General features: G+C 43.9%; 1 protein-coding gene across 4 annotated transcripts in view; it reads left to right on the plus strand.

Moving 5' to 3' along the window:
- Positions 1 to 777: 777 nt before the first annotated feature.
- Positions 778 to 23,601, plus strand: part of LOC117212597 (one cut domain family member 2-like) — a 78,245-nt gene continuing 55,421 nt past the window's right edge. The window contains exons 1-2 of one of the 4 annotated variants that reach the window (XM_033457515.1): positions 778 to 3,310; positions 16,349 to 16,456. In XM_033457515.1, coding sequence (XP_033313406.1) covers positions 1,231 to 3,310; positions 16,349 to 16,456 — 2,188 coding nt within the window. In that variant the 5' untranslated portion in view covers positions 778 to 1,230. The remainder of the gene's footprint in view (positions 3,311 to 16,348; positions 16,457 to 23,601) is intronic. The other 3 variants (XM_033457513.1, XM_033457516.1, XM_033457514.1) reach the window with 3 other exon arrangements.

The following is a 23,601-nucleotide window of genomic DNA, read 5'->3' on the forward strand; positions in this document are numbered from 1 at the left end:
GGAGCGAGACGGATAACAAGACTCTCGTTCCTACCCCCCTTCTCTAGTCGGTTGCCCGCGCTCGCCTGCTCTCTCTCTCCGTTTCGTATGCTCTTTTTCCCTGGCACTCTCTCTCCCTGTCGCTCGACACGAACTAACGTATTCACTCGAGCGCAGAGTGTGTGTTCTCACTCGCTCCGCGTATGTCATGGGCGCACGGTGGTCGCCGCCGCTGTGGTACCGGATCTCTATGCCGATCCGACGTGCTGAATGTGGTGGAGTAACAGTAACAGCAACAGCAACAACAACAACAACAACGGCAACAACAACAACAACAACGTTTGATTCATCCACGTCGAAAGGAGTAGTGGCGGGAACAGTAACGGTAGTAACAGCAGCAACTGGCAAGTCGACGGTGTCCTCGTGCACGAGAGACGTCGTCCTCGGTCGCGGTCACGGTGGCACGACGATTCTGATTCGCTCGAGGTATCCGAACACGAGGCAGTGCTCGTGCTGCTGTTGGAGGTTTGAGTCTTTGTCCTCGTTGCTCGCTCCACCTTTGTCTTCGTCCTCGTTGTTCTCGTTCTCGTCGTCGTCGTCGTTGTTGTCATCGTCTTCGTCGTCGTCGTCGTCGTTGTCGTCGTCGTCGTCGTCGTTGTCGTCGTCGTCGTCGTCGTTGTCGTTGTCGTCGTCGTCGTCGTTGTCATCATCGTCGTCGTTGTCACCGTCTTCGTCGTCTTCGTCGTTGTGTCGGTGTCCGTCGCGATCGTTCCTTCGGTGCTCGTGAGGTAACGCAATTCGCGACTAGTCTTCCGCTGAGTGACACGCCGCGACAGTTGTGCCAGACGCAGACCAGAATCGACGAAAGGGAGAGAGAGAAAGGACGAAGAAACGAGTAGTGGTGTGATAAAAACTGCGACGCGAGAGAATCGTGTTTCGGGTACGCGCGTGATTATTCTTACTATTACGAATATCGATAATATCGTTATCGTACGGTTGATAATAACAGTATCGCGGAGGACCGTGACAGCCAACTGTAGAGAACGGCTGATCGAAAAAGAAAACGGAAGTGGTGAAAAATACACGACACGGAGCTCGCGAAGGTGCACCGACGACGTACAGCGAAAGACAGAGAGGAAAGTGCGCGCGCGATATTCTCGCGGTGAAACGATCGTATCCCCCGGTGTGTGCACGCGGTGTGTCCGAGCACGGGAGAGCGAGTGCGCGACCACCCGAACTAGATGTGCGTAAATGGAAGGTATAGGGGACATAGCCGATCATCAATCGCATAGCGAGCAATTACTGGACTCGGTCGATTCCCCGGCGGCGATTTCTACGCATGGCCGGGGAACCAGTGGGGGTGGCTCGAATGGGAACTGCGCAGGTGGAGGAGGGAACGGAGGTGGTGGAGGTAGTAACAGTGGTGGTAGAGGAACGGTGGTCGGTGGGGGTAGGCATCACCATCATCACCACCACCATCATCACCACCATCACCACAATCAACAGCAACAGCAACATCAGCAACATCATCAACAGCAAGCAACGATTCATCTTCATCCCCAGCATCATCATCATCATCAGCAGCATCAACATCAGCAGCAACAACATCAGCATCAGCACGAAGGCAGCGGAGAAGGAACGGGAGGTAGACACATCCTTGTCGGTGGAAGTGGTAGCAACGGTGGAGGTGGTAACGCAGAGGGTATGTCGTCTTCCGCGTCGCAAAGTCCCGACATCGCGTGCGCGAGCTTGCCGCTGGAACTACTGGCGGCTGGCGCGCTCGGCGTCAAGGAGGAGCGAGAGCTCGTCTCCGCGGAGGATTTGTCGTCGTCCCAGGAGCCATCGGGAGGCAGCAGCAGCAGTAACGGAGACGCCGGTGGCGGTAGCAGCGGCACGAGTGGTGGTGGTGGTGGCGGCGGCGGTGGCGGTGGCGGTGGCGGTAACATTGGCGGCGGTGGTGGCGGCGTTGGCGGCGGCGGCGGCGGCGGTAGTAGTGGTGGTGGTGGTAGTGGTGGTAGTGGCGGCGGTGGTGGCGGTGGTAGCAGTGGTGGTAGCAGCAGCAGCAGCAGCAGCAGCATTAGCAGCAGCAGCAGTGGCGGCAGCGGCGGAGGTGCCGTCGGTGGCGCCGGTGGTGGCAACGGAAACGGCGGCGGCGGTGGCGGTGGCGGTGGTGGCGGCGGTGGCGGTGGTGGAGGTGGTGCCGGTGGTGGTAGTAGACAGAACGCGAGGGAGTCCCTGTCGGTGATCGTGCCACCTCAGGACGTGGACGTGGACTCGCGCGACGCCGACTCGGAGCTCCTCAGTCCGGGCAAGCTAACGCCGACGTCGGGGATAAGCGTCTCGGTCGCGAGTATGATCGACGCGACGGACTTCAGGGCGATGCAGCCGGAGCCGACCTATCAGACACTAACCTCGGTCGCGGAAAGGATGTCACCGCCTGGCTTCAGTCCGGGTTCCTCTTACGCGACCCTGACGCCGTTACAGCCGTTGCCGCCGATCTCGACGATGAGCGACAAGTTTGTATACAGTGCACACGCGGCTGGCGGCGTCACCGGTAGTTTCGCGGTCATGCAAAACAACGGCCTCGGTAACATCGGCCTCGGGATGGGTAGCTCGCCGTACGCGTACGACAAATTGCCTTCGATGAGCATGTCGCCGCCGCACAATTATCCTTCTCCGGGCGCGGGCCTCCAGCCGAGTCCTTTGTCGCCGCAGAGCGCCTACAGTCAGAGCGGATTGAACTCGCCGCACAAGTCCGCCAGTCCTCACTACGATCCGGCCTTTTTGCCGAGGTTGCAGCAGAGCCCAGCGGCGTTGAGTCCAGCTTCGCCGCCGACCGTCTCGGCGACGGCCACTTTCGCGCCTTCTCATCATTCCCCGCCCACGCATTCGGTGCCCGCTGCTTCGCCACCACCTATGCAGGCCCAGCTGCAGCAACAACAGCAACAGCAACAGCAACAGCAGCAGCAGCAGCAGCAGCAGCAACAGCAACAGTCGATGCCGCAACAGACGATATCGCACACGCAGCACGTGCAACACACCTCGGTCGTTATGAAGACCGTTCCGCCACCCGGCAACGGGGCCGGTGAGGTCGAGGAGATCAACACGAAGGAACTGGCGCAGAGGATCAGCGCCGAATTGAAGAGGTACAGCATACCGCAAGCGATATTCGCCCAGAGGGTTCTGTGCCGTAGCCAGGGCACGCTCAGCGATCTACTGCGCAATCCGAAGCCGTGGTCGAAGCTCAAGAGCGGCCGCGAGACCTTCCGACGAATGTGGAAATGGCTACAGGAGCCAGAGTTTCAGAGAATGTCAGCCTTGCGGCTAGCAGGTTAGTCCTTCAGTCGAAATATCTCTTATGATACAGCGACACACTCCTTTTCTCGTCACCTTTATCTTTGCTAACCTCTCTAACTGGAACAGTGTCTGCAAATGTACTTATAATTATATATTATGTCTATATTCTAACCAAAAAGAAGAAACAAAATCGCGCTATCGTCTCGAGCGCGCGCGCGCGTCTAATCCGTGAACGCGGTCTAATCCCTGATTTACGGCTTTCACGCGTATATCGTTGTCGTTCCCCGCGACGCGACGGATCCAGCGTGTCGCTCGCTTCGGGAATCTTTTCGTTATGATTCCCGCCTCGAATTTTGCCTTCTTACTTGATCTTACCTTTGCCAATCGCGAATGCGAAATGCTTGCCAATCCGTTCAACAGATGTGCATACATCACCTTCTCAAACAGTCTCTATAGCTCCACGTCGAATCGCGTTTTGCTCGGATATTTCCAAGCTACCCAAAACCTCTCGAAGTACTACGTCTCCGTAGAAAGCTAGCTTATACTGTTCAACAGATTCTGTTCGACTCGTGTCATAATTCTATTCTCCCTTGATCCCTAAAACGTTCAGAAGAATCCAAGATCGAATGTCGATCGTTATTTATTCGTTATCGTTATTTTATATCGTTATTTGGAACGACGAATACGACAAAGGATAACTGTCATATACGCCGAAGGATGTCCGGGTGACAAGAGGACGTGGTGGCTTCGTGAAAATCACAGAGATCACGGACAGTCGGAGGACGGACGGATAAAGAGAGGAAGCAGGGCGGTCTCCGTGTTTTGGAGACGGCCAGACGAAATCGGACGAGCGCGTGCACGCGCGTAAGAGACGCGGGCGGAAGCGCACACGTGGCACCCACGTGGAGAGGCGTTCCCTTCCATATCATTCAGAGATAGACGCGCGGAATAACACTTTTCGAATTCAACATCCTTTGCCCCGGCACAACAGCGCGTACAGGTATTGATCGTGGTCACGCGGTGTTCGCGGCCAGGCGCAGACGCGACCTCGACGACGCCATGTTCGCCATGCCGCCGCCACGCTGTCCGCCATCCCCTCTCCCGCCTTCCGACAACCCTTATACCATGTCCAACCGAGGAGCGTGTTATCTTCTGCTCCGTGTGATTTCGCGCCGGTGCGTGCGCCCTTCCGCCACTTCTTTCACATTTTTACTCGAACGAGTCACTCGATGACAGAATTATTTCCATCGTTTTGAGATTTTCCATTGGTCGCAAATGGTCTTCTTTCAATGTTCTTCGATATCGAGATTTCACGACGGTGCATGAGATATTTTTCTTTACAATTATTATTTCATACAAGATTTCTTCTCCTCGTTTCGGTTAGGGGTAAAATACTTGTAATTGCAATCTTGTATAGCGGCTATTGGAAATTCCGGTGGGATCTCAATAGGAGATGTTGACGCAGGGTATTGGTTTCTCGGTCTGTTTAGGTAACGAGGTTTAATGACCCGGCGAATCGTTGATTGATGATCTAAGTTTCAGCGGCTCATGGTTTTAGTTTGTACAATTCGAATAGGTTCTCTGACTTCTAATCATCTTCTTGTAGTGGTATATATGTGTATATATCTATGTAGAAAGTGTCATTTTCTGATTATAGGGGAATAGGAGATGAACAGAGAATAAACGATAGTAGTAACATCTGTTCCAACATATTGACCATTGTCTATCTTCTCTTTTTAATTACAAGTCTTTTACGATAACGCGCGAAAACAAAAAGAAAAACGTCGTCAACTTTCGAATCAACAGCCACGATAGCAACATTACTTATCGCTATATAATAGACGCAACGCGACGTAAACGTTAGTAATAGCTGTGCTGATGTCGACTGAAATTTTCTCTATCCAACTCTAAATCTTTGACCCTATTTGCTATCAATCCCAATGACCAAAACGAGTCGCTATTTCAGACGAGAAATGACTTTTCTGATTCTAACTGTCGCGTATATAGCAAAGAAGGTCAAGACACAGAGATGGCAGGGGGTCAGAAATAAGAAAAGCAAACTCGCGTACAGGGAGGACAAACATTTCTCCCAAGCAGCGGGCTCTATTCTCACCCTCTTTCCGCCGTTCCTTTTGTACGATGGCAAAGGCGTAAAGATAATGTCGAGGAGGGGCCAGTAACTATTCTGTAGCCAGTCGAAGCGCTTCCTCCATTCTCCCTTTCGCTCCTTAAAGCCTCGTATAAGGGTCGCGGAAAGGCCAGGAGCGGGGAGCCAGAAGAAAGCATGGAAGAAAAGGTGGCAGTAGCAAAGGGTTCGTCGACGAAACAATGCTGGGAGAAGAAGGGTTCGATCCAATGCCCTTCAGATTAGAGTCCCCGCCATTGTTTCTCACGTTTCTTTTTCGCTCCGTTTCCAAGTGTCTTGGTGTCGTCTCATTAAAAACACGTTCGAAAGTGGCGCGCGCGCGAAACACAGGCGGTCACCCCCTTGGGAATCCTCAGGATCTCAGCCATCCCCTTTTCTAGGAAGACAACGCATGGTAAAGGTTATTCGATTCCTCGATCGATTCTTCTTGTCATTTTTCTTGAAGAAATTTGTGTGCGATAGAATTCTATTTCTATTTGTAATCTGTACGCATCGAGGCAACGGTTTATACAACTGGGTTTTATGTAATACTGCCGTTCTAAAATAAAATATTCTAGTTTCAAGATACATATCATCTGTTTTTTCATCTGTTTTTAGGTAAGCTTATATTATATGTATAGGTTGTTGCAAAATAACGACCAATATCTTTAATTGTTTCTTCAGTTTCGGAGTGGTAGATAAAGACATTTTAATCAAGGAGGGCAGAACAATAGCAGTTCATGTTCCGATAAATAAATTCAGCCGGCGGTTCATTTAATAGAACAATAACTAAATAATTTCATTTCAATAAATACACCGTGGATGCTTATGCATTTATGAGAAACAGGTGCCAAAATATACAAAATGTGTATAATATCCAAAAAACGTATGAAATATTTAGAGTAAAATAATCTTTATAATATATAATAGATGAAATAAATCTCTTAGTTTAGCCTCTATTTCTTTAGTTGCGTTCATAAAAATACAAAATTGTATAAATATTCGTATGTTTCTAATAAATGGAATTCCGATAAATTCAGTCACACTGTCAATTACCAGAATATTCTTCTTCCGTAAATACGAAAGTATCGTGTCAGAAAAATGTAACAAATATCAAATGCAAATGTATAAATTTATCGAGAATTATTCAGGACAGATATTTTAAAGTTTCCGTTAGTCCAAATTTTGGTCAGCTGATCGTACGACATAAATAATTGACTTTGCTTCGCACTTTCATCGACGCGTAGTTTTCTCAGAACTAGAAGCTAAAATTTCCACAAGGAAACTACGATTGTTACAAATGAAGAGGACGACTGCGATACCTAAGAACGCTTTCGTTTCGCGGCAACTCGTGCACAGCCGTTATGTATACGGCCTCGTAAATGATTCAGAGCGAGGATCGATGGGAAAGCGGTGCTAATTCCAGTCCCCGTATCTTCGGTTTGTACGCTTGCAATAATGGACGCGCGGCTGTAGTAATAGTCGTATCGATCGTGCCGCGAACTCCGAAGCAACAAACGTTTCGCATTCACCAGCTTTTTCCTTTTTCTCAATCCTACTCCAGTCGAACCTTCGACGCTGTGCCAACCGAATCTTCACGAGCGAATTCAATTTAGACTTTCGATCGGTCTAATTTCGATACGAAAATTCGGTCGAACATGGTTATAGAACGCGGTCGTATCTTTTTTCATTCAATGACTCCACTTTTTTCTAGCGTATCTCTCCGCGAATCCATAACGCGATGCAACGTTTAACGGGAGAAAAGGTATCGTTGACGACTCGTGCTAGCGCCAAGATCGATTGTTCTCTCGATTGTAAAAACACATTCCACGTGTTTTTTTCCTTCGTTTTACGTGCTCGATCTATTCGTAGATCGCAGAAACGTCATCGGCGACCTCATTACCGTTCGGCCTGTAACCTTGAGGCGACTTTTTCCTGAAAGAAGCAAGCCTCTAATTTAAACTTCATTAACTATGCCTGTAACACGCGTTCCAGGAGCAAACAGCATCGACGAAGATCGAAGATAATAAATCATTTGGCGGTAGACGAAACTTCTACTAGGATTCTATTTCTTCGATATTCATAAGAATATAGTAAAATATACGAAATTGCATAAACGTTTACAATCTAATGCGATTTACGTAGGTGGGTTTTAATTTTACGAACAAGTAGACGAATGAAAGGATCGCCGGAATTTATATTGGAAATTCGTTTTTATCGAAGTCGTGGCAGCTACTGATCGAAATTTATTCGATAATGACTGTCTCTGACTTGCCTCTGACTGTCATTTGCGCTTAATCGCGTTCACCGGTGTTATCGATCGTTAAAACGGGTCAGGTACATTAGTTACAGAGCCAGCGGGTCTCTCCTGTCCACGTATTTACTTTTCCCCACCCTGATGTGTCATTATCCGTCCTCGTAACTGCGTCTCTGATTTCGGTTTCCATGATCGGTGCTCTTTCAGCTCGCGTGCCAACTTTCGCCCAGGGAAAATTGCCAGATTCGTCGTCTGAGCGGTTCCCGATTTTACAATTAACTTCGCTGTTTCAAGCATCGATATGCGACGGATTTTTAATCTGTTTAGATTATTAGTCTGGGTTTTTATCTTCGCGGCTCAAAGTTTGCAGCTTCGAGGTTACATTGTCTTATTTGTTGGTATCTCTGTGATATGAATTTTTGCATATTTTTCTGACTTTAGGAACATTGAAATTTGGGTATTTGAATTGACTCAGCTAAAAGTCGGCCAAAATACTCAAGCTAAATGAGTTCAGAATTTTTGTGCAACCAGTCGTCAAAGTTTCAGCGATTCAATGCCAAAAAATTCGATCGGGATAGATTAAAAAATTTGAGTTTACTTTCAAGTTTATTGTTAGATAGTCGTATGTCGATGATCATGCAGGCATGCCAGCAGATCCCAGCCGGTTCTAATCGTGGCTACGCGATGCTCGCGCGCGAAAGAAATTACAGATGCGAATGACAGCTGGCTGGAAAGGTGTCGTTCGCAGGCCCGAAACGCAAGGAATAAAGAAATGGCGGCAAGAAACGAAGAGATATCGAGAATAGGAGGGGAAGCACGAAGGGGGAGAGAGAGAGAGAGAGAGAGGAAACGGTCGTGTAAGCAGTAACTGCCGTAAGCAACGGGGACGAGCGACGTCACGGCCCCTCGTGGTACCCACATCATCTGTCGTCGTTGTAGAGGTGCTTCGAGAAGCGACAACGAAAAAGAAAAAAAAAAGATAAAAAGGGAAAGGAAAAAATATTCAAGAGGTTTCGTCGCGATCGGCGCCTCGTTTCAAGGATGCGTACGCGCAAGGATCACTTCCTGTGAACCTCTCCTCACCCCTTCTTTCCGTCTATTCTTTCGCGTATTTCTGTTTTCGTTCGCCGTTCACGATCTGCTCCATAAAATCGAAGGTGGATCCCTCGAGTCTCTCTCGTGCTCCCTTGTGACCTCGATTCCGCTGCTCCTGATAACGCCCTCGTGGCCGTTTGCTGGCAGCTGCTCCCGTTTTGATTCTATTCGATTTGGGCTGTTGCGAGTTTGCCACCGGAGTCCTGTCGAGAGATGGTAATTTACCGGTGAAACTTCTTCGCGTGGAAGGGATGTCCCGGTGTATAGATTTTAGGTAGTATTTACTCGGAGTTACGACACTGTGTCAAAGCCTCTACGATAGCATGGAAATTCTCGTCTCTTAAACAGAGACCTAATTGTTAGTCGTTGTGATCGATCGAAGGACAGATGGGAGATGCAGAAGGAGTTCTTTAAAGTGTTCGTTTAATTCTTGCGATTGAAAAAATAGAGGGAAAAAGTGGTATCGAGAGAAGATTCATCGTTGGCGTAGTGAAAAATCTCGTGGAAGCACGTGCGTTGGTGCTCGAAACGCGTTTCCTCTCGTCACGGACAATAAAGAGCAATCGATGCGGGCTTTTACGCGACGAAGAGGACGCGCAGCGTGGTGACCGCCGCGGTTTCCGGCCCGTAGTCACAGGACAATTATTTTCAACGTGCTGGCTCCCCTGTTCCCTCGCAAGATTCCTCCTTTTCCAAGTATAGAATGTCCCCTATGCGCATGGCGACCGCTTCGTTTATTAATAACAATCGAAGACGCCGAAACCCGACTATGCTGGGATTTTTCATAAAACTCAACACTCTCCAGTATAGAAAATATAATGTAATTTTTAAGTATATACATTTGAAGTATAATTCGAAGCACGTTGCACGCTGGTCACGTGGTCACGGTGAGACTTTTTATAGTTGAAAGTTTCAGAAGGAAAACAATCCTTGTTCGCGTTTCTCTTTGTCTAAAAAAGCGAAAGAATACTGTGATATCTTTAATCTCGCTGTGTCTTTTAGTCATTTCCGACATGATCGAAAGATTGGAAAATGACGTAATAATTCAATCTCTAATTCACATAATCTAGTCCAAATTGGCATCGTTATTCGTTAACTTTGTCTGACCGAATTTATTTGATTTTCAAACGACTCTAGCCCGTGATAATATCGTTGGGATGAACATAGAGTTTGAACGAACACAAGAGGAAGATGGGAACGGGTTCCAGGTAGTCGTGATCGCAGCACGCGCCGAAACACGACACTGATCGCTCAAAGAGGCCATACATGCGCTCGCATGTGCGATTCGTACGTGATGCTGACGCATGGCCAGTGAATTCCGCGCGTCTTGAATTGCCTATAGGCCATCGTTTCCGTGGCACATCCTGCCTGGCTTCGCGCGAACTCCGTTTCCATTTTCTATCAGTAAAATTCAGGGCAGATGTCTGTTTCGCAAAAATTTAAGTATTTTAACACGATGTTTTCGAAATGTTCCATGCGAAAGAATATCGTTCATTCGCTAGGTATGTGACACGACCGAGAAAAATAAATTTCATGGGAAATCTGTCTAGAATAAAATTTTTGAAATGAAAAATTATTAACATCAGGAACCCAGATATTTTATCTCATTGCAAATTCCGCTGGTGATTATTTTAGCTTTCTTATTTATATCTGCTTTTTAGTTAAATTATTTTCATTAGTTTCATTAACTATTTCTCATTGAAGCACCGAATGTACTCCGCAAATGAATCACCTATTCGGTCGTGTTATACATAATTTTTAACAATTGTACCGAGTATAATATTTTTCGAATCTTGAGAGTTTCTTAGGCGTTAAAACAGCTCCCTTATATAAACATTACAATTTCATTATGTAATTACGACATTCCCATCTTAGTAAACGTCTCATTTATAGACTTAATGTTTGAAGATTTCTAGAACGAACAATTTCAAAAGTGTATCACCTCCGTAGAAAACCGACGATATTACCTTCAATTCTCTGTTTAACTCCGCACGAAGGATTATCCCGTTACACCATGAATTTTACCTCGATCTATATATCTGTCAAAGCGATCCTTTTAAACAAAAGGTCAGAGGTATTCTTTCACAAAGCTCGAAGCTTCGATTTCTTCTCTGGGAACCTCTGTTTTTAACAATAGATATATCCAAAGATCGGAAACGTAGTAATAATTTACTCTACTTTCGTTAATCAAAATTTGACCTTTTACAAAAAAAAAAAAAAGAAACTCTAACCTCTTTGACAGTTCGTATATAGCTCAGAGAGTATCTTTTTTATCCATTTTACATTTCAAAACTATCGATCGGTGATTCTGCAATTCGAAGAAGCAACGTTATACATACATATAACATCGCGAGCACGAGGGCAGTGACGATTCAAAAGCGGCACGAAATCGATCGATGGAAACTGCCTAGACTACCGAGGGCATTAAACATCGATCCCCCTGGGAAAATCGATTTTTTCCAGAGCCGACAGTGCACGCGCCAGAATCGCGTCCCGGTCGAGCAAGTTTGTTTTCGGATAGCCGTCGACCGAAAGAAAAGGCTATTCGGTAAATAAGCGGTGAATGGCCGCCACAAGGGGAACCAAGGTGCAGATGTCACGTTGGGAACACCTTTTCTGGAACAGCTGTTACGTCGATCTACGGCCTAGGAAAATCCTGACCTTCCACCTCTCGTTTCGCTTTTTATGATCCTAGCCCATTATTAAATCTAAGAATTCAATACTGAAAGAGGAGCTGCTTATAAACGTCGAATTCTCGGACATGTAGTTTGCCAGCTCGTAGTTTGACTACTTGATAGCTGGCAAAAACTGTAATTGCCTGTTTCGTCGGTTGATTGAATTTCTGAATCGTGCTGGAGGTTTTGTTTCGATCAGGGAATTCCTATGATTCTTCTGGTTTCGATTAGGGAATGTGATTTTCATTGTAATTGTGGTATAACGAAGGTTAGATGTGCTTATGGCTTTTGTTGCAGTTCATGGCGCAGTGAAAAGACTTAAATTATCTGATTTCCATCAGACAGTTTTAGTGGTTCTCGCAGTAATTGCGTTAAATGCTCTTTCGAATTTTGTCGCAATTTCCGATGAAATGAAAAAATTTCAATTTTGCCACGAATGTTTAAGATCTCTCTGATTATTTTCTGTAAATAGTGTTGCGATGAGAGCGGAAGGCACATAACAACATATAGACGGATAAAAAGACGAAATAGATTTGTCGACTTAGTTAGGTAGTAAATTATCGTAAGAGTATCAAAGAATCGAACATGTCCGATCATAGTCAAAACTCTCTAAATACCGAAGAGGAAGAGCGGCGGTGTATTTGTTCCTGCTATGAACGTTGATTTTCACATCGCGTTCTCGCGAAGGCATTGTCGCGGTCGCTGGAAGCGCGGCTCGAATTAAACTTCACTCAGGTCGTTGATAAACGAAAGGCGACACTGGTATGTTTTACGATAAGCCCGATCTCCTCGAACGACACGGCTCGGTAAACGTTAACAGGAATTCTTTCGCGTCGAACCAAGAAAAAAAGAGTGCCATCGACTCCCGGTGATCGTCGCGAGTCACGACTCTCGTTCCGATGTTTCAGAAGCGACTCGCCTTGATCTAGAACGAAAAACGTCGAATCTTCCCCGTTGTTTACGAGAGTTCTTTCGAATTTTCCTTCCGCGATAACTTTGAGCAATTCGCCTGACTTTTCGAAATGTTATCCTCGTATCATCTTTCTTCGAATTCGTAGAAAGATTTTAAGCTTCGAAAGTTCTTTCACACCTGGAAAGTAACAAATTCCGACAATTACGAAATATCGTTCACCCCGTAGGATCTTCGATAATTTACATATGTACCTTCTACTCTAATAAAAATTTCAAAGATTTCTTCAACCTTCTGAAACTTTCAAAGGGACTCCATATATATCCTGATTAAAGTTACCTAAAACGAAAATCTTCGACGTATCAACAAAAGAACAAATAAAAGAAGAGAAAGGAATAAAAAAACCTTAAAGTATCATCGAACCTGTTCAAAGAAGCTCGCTAACGAAGTCGATTTCGCGACGAACATCATCGAATCTCCTGTCAAGGGTTGGCCATAGGAAAACGAGAAAAAAAGGAGAAATATTTCCGGAAAGTTTCGTGATGAATTCTCCCTGAAACTGCCTTCCGCAAGCTGACTCATCCTCCACGTCATGCATGCGGTATATGCCTATGTACACCACACGGAACAAGTATTACACAAAGTCTCTTTCTCTCTCTTCATCACATTTGCAACAGACACACACATACACACACCACACACACACACATATAAACCGAATGAGAGAGAGAGAGAGAGAGAGAGAGAGAAGACTAACACACACGTACGCAGCCACGAGGTTGTAGCGGCCCTCCTTCCTCTCTCTTTCTTTCTTTCTCTCTTTCTCTCTGTCTCTCGCTTTCTACCCTCTTTTCCAGCACGTAGACGTAGCGTAACAGGGTTCTCAGTGGGAACCGGCTTACTGTTACGAGGCATACATGTCAGTCTGCTACTGTTACGTACGTGACTCGCGTATGTACAGGCTGGTACCACCAACGTGGAAGGGGGATGATTCTTCGCGAGGGGCAGAAGGGAAGAAGGAGAGAGGAAGAGGGGTAACAAAGAGAAGAGAAAGAGGAAAGGAAAGCTCGCGTCGGCCCTCAACTCTTTTTGCGGCACCGGCTCGTTCCCGTTCCGTTTCGTGTTAACACTCGCGCGCACGGTTAATGATTAGTTCGCGCCGCGTTTCGCCGGATCTACCAGCCGCTGATGGCTGTTATTCAACGTCGAGATCGGGACTCGAACTTGTCAGTCGTAACCCTCTCCACCCCTAGGCGACTCTCATCGTATTCAGGTTTTCTTCGATCGAGTTCGAGTGCCTCGATGGAAATTGTTTATTGCGACATCGAAACGACAATCTCAAGTGGATTTCGTGATCGAACATTGGATTCTAGGGGTGAGTTTAGGACAGTCGCGTTTCTCAAGGGCCGTAGTTCGTTGTTTCGCACCGATTAGCCGGCTCGTTCCTTAATAAACGATTTCTATAATTATAATAACGTTTCTGTAATAATATTTCTGATTAGAATTTGTGTGTTCTTCGAGGCGTCAATCTCAATCGTCACGAAACTAGTTTTATTGCTTTTGACTTTCGTCTCGTTTCCTTTAGTTGTTATTCTATTTAACTTTGATAGTTATCGATGAACTCAAAAAAAAGGCGAGATGTTCCTTCATTCCGAGTTTCCAGCGCGAACCAGACTTGGGAACAATTTACAACTTTGTATAATCATTTCATCGTATATCCGGATGATTATTCGATGCTGGTTGGTGAAATTGTTCAGGACGTTCGTTGAAGACACAGCGGGGGATGATCGAGTGTCTTTCAATTTCGTCTGAAACGATGAAACTTACGAGGGGTGACTTGAGAACGCACTTCTTGAAGCGGTTTAAATACTTCGTTTAGAAACTTATCTTTCGAATTTCGTTTGGTTGGGTCCAAGTATCCTTGTCATCGATTACCATACTACTAAAGATATTGGTACGAGAAGAAACATTCCTTGGAGAAATATCTTCAACTTCCGCAACATGACAAACCCTTGTAAACAGGAGAAATATAGTGGAATTTCACCAATAGAGTCGTATATAACGCAATTAAAAGTATTACTGATTGGTGTTTTAGAAAAGTTTTACATCTAGATTAAATTTTATGTTCAATGTTCAGCGTAGTCTCTTTTTCTTTCCATAGAATCTTGGTCATTTCTGTACAGTTACCAAAAGCATCAGGAAATTGTAAAAAGATTTAAAAATGCAATTTACTTTCTTCGAGATGATCACTCGCCTTTTCTCCTTACATCCCGTAAAATAAACCAACGAGAATCACTCGTGAATGTCCCCCCCCCCCCGTCATCGTTCGAAGATCGGAAGTCTACACGGAAGATCGCAGCGAGCTGGTCTCAGAAGAATCTGCAAAGCTAAAAAGAAAAGACAAAAAGAGAAAGGAAAAAGAAAGAAAAGACGAAATTGTAAAGAAACACGCCTGATCTCGAGGCGTCAAGCGTGAAATCGATATCTCGTGGGGTTCATCGAGTCCCAAACAGCCGGAACACGTTTTTCCGAATACCTGTTCGTCTCGAGCCAGCCAAACAGATAGACAAAGACACGCACCACGAATCGATCTACGTTTCGCGATATCGGCAATTGCAATGGTTTCGTTCCGCGTTTCTTTCGCCGACTTTTCCTTTCAGTTTGCCCGCGAACACCTTCCTTCTCTTTCCCTTCGATCGCTCCCTCCGCTTCCGGTATCTTCGATGGAAATTCGTTTTCTACCCTTTGCTACCTTCTCCTTCTGGTTTTTTCTGTTCATTTCTCTTACCACTCTATTCTGTTCTGTTGCTTCTATTTCTTTTTTTTCAGTTTTACAGTGAACTGTTTTTTGGAAAGTATAATGTCAACCGGATGGTGTCTTCGAAGTTGAGGTCGGCTACGAATCGCGATAAAGAGATATTTTATCGCGAGGGGGATGACAAGTTAGTCAATCGATCTTTGGTATTGATAGAATCTTTAGAAGTTTTCAAGTAACGAATAGGGCACGCGTGGAGATGGAAGAATCTTTTGCATAACGACGAGCAAATGTAAAATATTTTTAGATCAATATTTTGCGTAGATGAGCGTAGAACATGTTTGATTTTCTAATTATAAGCCACCTTTTCGATAATGAAATAAGGATCGTGCTTCGAAGACGCCCTCGATCGGCCAACCTTTAGTTTGTATCGATAAGTTACCGAGTACCTCTTAAGCGAACGCGTGACATACCCCTGCTTTGTGTTTTATGATTTCTTTCTCGGCACGTTTTGTCTCTTTTCCCGATTTTCTTCAGTTTGTTCGAACAAGGAAACGGAGAACGAAGTCACGTACTACGGGAGAAAGAACGATCGGAGAAGAGAGAGAGAATCGAAACGGTCGCGACGCACCGCTCTCGATGATTTTCGTCGTCTCACCCTTCCTTTAACTGCACCCCGGCGCGAAATAAATATCTGAATCGTTTCCTGGCGTCTCATTAGTTCTGCAATCTTTTCGTTCCTTTCTTTGCTGAAGATTCGCGTCGTAAATTTGGTTCTTAAGCTTATTTAGAAAAGAACACTTAGAGAATTGGAAATTCCAAGTGTAATTTTGGAAATGTAAATACTTGGAATTTTTGAAAGTTGAAAAGCTCGAAAATTCGAGAAGTTGGAACTTTGAAAATCGTATATGAAAATACTTGGGAATACGAAAATTTCGAAACTCGAAAATTCCAGCGTTAGATTTCCAACATTTGAAAATTTGAAACTTTGAATGTTCAAAAATTTGAAATTTCGAGCGTTCGATAATTTGAAAATTCGAGAAAATTTCAGTCGATCTTTAACTTTAATGCAAAGAAATTCAACTTTTACGCATGAAACGAAAGGCAAGGGAGGCGTCGAAAATCAAAGCGCGGGTGTGAGCGAGACGCGAAAGAAATTATAAGGCGAGGGTATACCGCGCTATGACGGAACGTCACCAACGCAAACTGATTTGAAGTTTAAACGCAAGGTGTGTGTCTATCGGTTTGGTTTTAGCCCTGAGCAACTGCTCTGAAAGCGGAGGCGAGCCGGAAGCCATGCTGGATATCCACCACCCAGGAACCGGTCTCGAGTCTCATCACCAACAGTTTCACAACTCATATGGTAATATCAAAATACATCACTTTAATATTTTACTTAAATTACACATCTTCCATCGTCAAATAGATAGACAGATAAATAAAAATACAACTATGTAGATTATCCCAAAGAAACCTTCCCTCTTCGTCGAGGGTTCGATCTTTATATCGCAACAGAATTTTCCCTTCACCGCCAATCAGCTGATGATGAAAGTAGAAATATGTTTTATTTAAATAATTGGAAGAGAACGTAGGAATCATTTGTAATGTTTTTATTATAGCGCCTTAGAAGCTGCAAATGTCATAAAGAATAGATTATTGGTCGAAATCGCGAGAATTTTACTCCGATGTCCAATCACCTCTGAAATTTGGCAATTATTCGCAAAATCTTGTCCTCCTAAATATTTTTAATAAATCTAAAAGCTAGATAAACGATTACATCCTTAGCGTAGCCATTTTAAAGCCCCTTTAGACTTATCATTCAGTCATCTTAATAGTAGATTCTCGCGAATGCTTGATCCAGCGTTTTATCGGCTATTGATATCTTACGTCTCGTCGCGTCGCGTGAAATCGTGGGTGAAAGCTTTTGGGGAACCAAGGCATATCGTTCTCATCCTTTTCTTTTTATTTTTATTGCCTTTCCTTTTTTACTTGACATATGTATCATTCATACAGATTTTTCGGTCTAATCGATATTTCAAACGATCCTTGTCGCGTATAATCTCAGGCTAACCATTTAATAATTCCGTAGCTGATAAATTGGGTCGTGAATTTTCGTTCTCTGAAAAACAGGCTAAGAATCAAACGAATGCTGTCCCGTTAGAAATTAACCAGTGTTATTTGGGTTTAGAACGAGCTGTCTGTTCGCTTTCGAATATCAATTAAGGATACATAGATTTCTATATTCTAAATTTTATAATACATCTAACATTATACATTTTTTCAATGAACCTATTATTCCATGTAATTCGTTTTAGCTATTGAAAACGTTAAAACTTTCTTTTCATCGTATCTCACGATAAATATAAATGTTCCAAAAATTGTACAGGGTTTAGTATTCCGATAGTCTGTGCATGATAAAGGTGAAAATACATACAGATACAACCGTCCAAAAATGTTAGGATGGTCATTGTTTCGGTTTCTAAATTGGAAAAAATTAAATATATAATAAAGATATAAAGATATGGGTATTTGCACGATAAAGAAAGTATATATACGCTTCTATTATATTAATGTTTTTATTAAAACATGCGTACAATTAAAAATTCGCAACGTACACGAGATGTCAAGGTACTACAGAAGGTTGTACAGAAAAGGAGAACATTAAGATAAAGAGAAAAGCAAACTTCTAATTTCGAAAATATTTAAAATGACGGATGAATGATATATAGCTTTCTTTTTTCTTTTTTTTTTTAAAGGAAAGGGCATTATTTCATTTCCCTTATGAAATTATTTGTATCATTCACATTTTTATCATTATGGATGGAATCACTGTCAAAAATTACCGGAGTAACACGTCTTCGTCTCGTGGATCTAATAACGAGTTCGCTATAGCAAAAAATTGCACTTTTAACGTTCAAAATTTCCATAAATTTGCGACGAAAATTATATGATCGGCGAAAGGAAAGAAAGAAATCTAGATTATATTCCGTAGATTGAAATATGCGCCAAAAATTCAAATTCGGAGAGGGGAGCGCGCGATTTCAAGCGACAGAAGGAAAATCCGCGTTATCTGGCACAATTGAATTAATTAATCGGCCCCCGTTTTCTATCGATCTAGTCGTCATCGAGGCGTTGTGAATAATGCGAAGCTCCGTTGGGCGTGCAGTATTTTGATCCCGCGAATCGCTCGAGTTCTTCGGATCCTCCCTGAAAATATCGCAATCGATCATGCCCGCTGAAAATTCTGACTGGTAGCCGCCATCGATCGATCTTCGATCAATCCTCTACCTATTAACTACGACCTACCAACTTACGAAAAATTCCACCAAAGAGAATTCGACATACATTTTTACATTTACTGTTAACAAATTTAACTTTGCTGTCATCCTCGAATTTTTAAATGTCGATTGCATTCTCGTTTTGACAAAGGAAAAGATTTCAAGGAAATTTGAATATTTAAACAATTTTTTTAGCATATAATTGAAACGAGGAATATCGTATATCGATGGTGATTATAATATGATAGCAATAAGCTAACGAAAGTTTCTAACGACGGAAACGTACAACTAGGTTAAAAGTCATTCAAAACGCACAGCAAGATTAACCCTCTATAGCACTATTTAATTTACAATGTACGTGCCTCCATCGACCTTCATTTTTGAAATTTTATTTTATTTGTCCTTTATTTAATTAAAATCCGTTTGATTTATATGTTATTTACCGTTTCAATCAAAGTGAGAGCCTAAGATCTATCGCGATCTTTATCTTTACAAGTGAGCAAAATTCCAGTTGTAGGGGGTTATAAATCTCAATATACGAATATTATCATCATCATTACCATCGCCATGGATTTAAATACTAATAATAAATCCATCTATACGATTCTCCACCTCCGCGTTTTGCAATTTAATCACCGATTCATCGTCTATGCCGTCATTTACTCCACTCAAAATCCAAATTCAGCTCCGTGCAACGACCGGCAACTAAAGAAATCTGGCAAAAAAAGAGCATCGTTCCCTGACGACCAATTCGAACTTTCATTTTTCCTCTGTCGTTGTGATAGAGAACGATGCCAAAGAAAAGCACAGAAAAGGGCGACTCGGGGATGGGTAGAATAAAATCAGACTACCGGATACGGGCTCAAAAATCCAGCCTTCTCGTCGCAATTCGCGGAAGGAACGAGTCGGAGCTCGCTTCGATTCGGCTTGTAAGAAAGAGCCGAACGAATGAGAAAGTCTAACGTGCTCTTCTACCCTGCCGAAGTTTAATTAGGTGCGCCTGCTGCCTCTGTGTGCTTTTGTGTGTGTGTGTGTGTGTGTGTGTATTGCACGCGAGCCGATACACCACGGATTGCCAGTCTGTATCGAGGGAAATGGACGCTCGACCGGTGCGGTGGATACGCCGTCGGAAGAGGGTAGCCGGCTTAAAAGGACGGCCGCTGGGGGTGGCTCTCTCTGGCACACGTACGCACTGGTACACGTACATTACCGCGAAAAAGTTACTCCGATGACACACAAGCTTCGTTTCGTCTCGAGCTCGATGAATCAGCAGAGGTAGATTTGAAGTTTGTGTTTTTAACACTATAGCTAACAGAGTGACCATACTGATCAGTTGATAATTGAAATTTGATAGATTTAGAAAGGTACATTTGGAGGGATTTGAATGATTTTTGAATAAATGTTTGTTTTCTTCCTTGAACTACGTACATTTTTAGTTTGACATCATTTTTCAAAAGCATCTGAACATTCGCTTATTGTAGACGAGATATATTTTAATTACGAGATTAGGGGTAAATCGAACTGCGATCTGTGCACATTTTGGTAACCACACATTTCATACAAATGCATAAACGTCCTTAATCCGATTATTAATTAATAAAGTATTATGAAAGTGAGCTAATTTCACTACATGCTAACATATCACTCTTTCCAAACCACCTCCAAATCTTACCCGCTGAACAAGCCTCGCCCGTTTGCTTTGCATCCGATAACCTTTCCTCCGTCGTATACGACCACCATAATCATCGTCGTCTCCCTATACGCGAACTTTTGGCCGGCAATGTACCAGCGCGCGTTCGAGTGGCTAGATTCAAATGGACTGGTGCACACGTGTGCATCGAGGATGTACGTGGGCGATGGGGTGGTCCGGAGGCGGAGGATCACAGAAATGGACCGTTGCCTCGAGCACGAGTCGCTGCTATGTCACGAGGAGGCGGAAGAGGAGGAGGAGGTGGGAGGCGGAAGAGGAGGAGGGGTGGGAGGCGGCAGCGGGGACGGAAGGGCTCGACTTTTGTACACGTCAGATTGAAATTTAGCGTAGGATTTGAATGAGGCGGCCGAAGAGTAGCGAGATTACCTTCCTCGTCCCGCTGCTTCGACGTGCCTCCTCGACGTTTTTCGTCCGACTTAGCCGTCGTTTCGACGCCGATCGATCCCTTGCCTTATACCACTCTCCCGATTCTCTATTTTCTCCATTTTCCCCCTTTTTTTTACAGCTTCTATCCGCGGCTGTCGTATTTTTTTTATTTATCTTGGTGGAACGTTGGATTAGAGACAAGTCGTCATTGGGAGTTGGAGATTCGTTTCCTTTATTCGTCACCTTGTTGTTTCAGAGAATGGTGGAATTTCGTGAAACAGGGTATTTTGGTCAGGTTGGAGGTGGAAAGTTTCTTTTCCAACCAGTTTGTTAGGTGTTTTGTAGGGATAATTGGAGATATTTTACTTGGAAATAGAATATCCCATGTAAAAAAGATTAAGTCTGAATGGTTAGTTATTATGTTAAGTGCCACGTTATTTTAATGATTTCCACTTGTTAACCTTTTATTTATGATAAATATGACGATGCGCAAGATCCACGAAAGATACATGCAACGTTAGGCATATTATCCAAGTATCTGATATAAAATTCCAGTGTTTAACAGGCCGAAAAATCTCCGCGAGTTCATCGAACTGTTCACTGTATCTTGGAAAATCGCGCCTCGTGCGTTCCTCCTTTATTTACCAATCTCGTCAGACTCGACAGAAATTCGGTCAAATTTTTCCACTTCCACGACAGTCGCACAGAAATACTGTCAGCCGATCGTCAAGCCTTCCAATCGTAAGGTACCGATAAATCATATCGGTAGCGCTCCTCGAAAATATTCGCTCTGACTAATAATTAGTTGATTGCTAATGAAGTTAATTGCTATCGCACGCGGTTGCTACCCAATCCGAGCTCGCTACGAGATATCGTCGGGCATCGTTGACTAGTGTCAAACGCACGCCGCGAGCAACAATATCGTGCGCTGCTCACCATGCGACCGCGAAAATTCCAATGCCTTCCGCCCCTTTGTACCCTTTTTGCCGGTATGGCGATGCGAATACACGCGGAACAAATTTTTGGCATTCAGATAAACGGTCGTACGTTGAAATTCTTGTCTTCTCTCAACTGATTCGGCATTTTTCGATCGTTGAGGAGGAGTTAGTCTGAAGATGACAGTCTGCGCTCGAAGACGAGGACGCGATGTACATAAAGTATTTAAACATACATAAAAGATTGGTAATATTCTAACGTTAAAGTTCACCTTGCTTCTCTTCGTCTAAATGAAAAGATTCGTGAGAATGCACTATCCAAGAGGATGAACGCTCTCTAAGCGGCGCGACCGAAGATTTCGAGAGTTTCCTAAACTTTCCACGAAATTTCATCGGTGTCGCGACTCTTTTAAACTGCGCCAATTAACGCGGTGTGTTTCGAGGCAAAGTTTCGTCGCCTGTGAGAGGAGAGAAGGGGTGGAAGTAAAGAGTTTAAGCGGCCCTTAATTCGCGGGGTCGATTGTACGAAGGACGACGTGGGAATCAGGACGGATGTCTGGCGAAAAGTTTCGGCGGAGGGACACTTGTCTAATCAGATCAATTTTTCGATAATGAAGCGTTGTTCCCTTTTGTATCCGCCGGGGTGGACACTCCACGTGGGGTGGCGGATCGGAAATCGAGGTGGAACGCCTCGTCTCTGTTTTAAAATGTGTCTTGAAAGTCGTTAATGCCTTTAGAGCCTCTTCGTGTTTCCTAGATATCCGATGACCGATAGGGATGGGGGTTCTGACTAAGGGTAGCTCCGAGGATACGGAGTAGACGGAATTCCCTTTTGTCTTCTTCGTTTTCTAATTTTTACTAAATGCTGTAGAAACAGTTCTTTCATTTACCTTCACAAATGAACGAAGACATATACTATATCTATTTTCATGTAATCTCTCTTTGAAACTCGGTTGTAATTAGAGAGATCGCAGTTTACACATTTTTATTAAACGCTTTATATCTCCTAAATATTAGGTTACAGCATATGAAGTGTTTGCTGTATCGATCTTTTATATCTCCTTTTCTATTAATATTTTCTTTTGTGCAACGATCAAGTCATGTTTTTAGTCAGATCGTAGTTCTATTTCGATGTAATTTATACATTAACAAACATTTTTGCAATATCGTAATTTAGAAGACACGGTATAGATACGAGTAAAATATTGTATAAGATTGTCTCGATCCATATCTTTCATACTTAAAAAACTTTCCACTTCAGAATCTTGTTTTTAGCTTAACGACCTCGAAAGTTTTCCCATTTTACAGATATTCCTCAAAGAACAAGCTTTCCTGTCTCAGTTTGACCATCAATGCCATCCTTACAAAAATTTCGACGAATTTTATTAAATTATGCTTGACGTAACATTTAAACTTTCTCTCTATATTTTTACCTTTCACTGGAACTGTAATCGCGGATGATTCCGTTCAATCGAAGAAAATAGCGGTATTCCCTCTCTCGGCGCGCATCTCTCTATAATACGAGGAACAAACGTCCCAGGGAAGATATCAGTGATTTTTCACGCAAAGGGGAGGCGACTTACCTCGCGGCCCACTAAATAAATGCGGTGGAAGCTCTTCGAATCAATCTTAAACCGTGCTCGCGGATTGCTTCGACGACGTTCGAGGGTTTAAGTGAGTTTGAACGACGCCCGCCCCCCTCCCCGAGTTCCCAACCCTTCCCTCGACTTTCGTAACCATGAACGCGGGTACGTGTGAAATATTATTGCGACATTTATCTCGCCGACACGGAGGCATTTCCGAGCAGAGATTCCAGGAGCGTAGAATTTTCTACAACGTGCCCCGGAATCTTCGATCAACTTCTTCGAGTATTTACGGAGATGGTAGAAACTTGAAAGGTGCACACCAAACGCATCTAGATTAAATCTATACGATATGCCCAACTTTTAAAGAAACATCCGTGGAAAAGATATTTTTTGATAATTCTTTGTTCGTCTGTGAAATTATATTAAGTTAAGAACAGGAAGTAACAGAACGTAGTTAACTGTTTTCAAGATTGGATGGGACGTTTTGTAAACGTCCTTTTACCAGCTTCGCCTATGCGTCTAAATAGATTAGCCACTATTTCGTACTATTCTTGGTTAATTATAATACAACTTTAAACAAAATTATCTTACCGTGTTAGAAATCTGGTTATTTTGTTCCACGCGATCATTCA

This window comes from Bombus bifarius, unplaced genomic scaffold (genome assembly GCF_011952205.1).
Source record: "Bombus bifarius isolate JDL3187 unplaced genomic scaffold, Bbif_JDL3187 scf7180000008325, whole genome shotgun sequence".
Classification (NCBI taxonomy): Eukaryota; Metazoa; Arthropoda; class Insecta; order Hymenoptera; family Apidae; genus Bombus; species Bombus bifarius.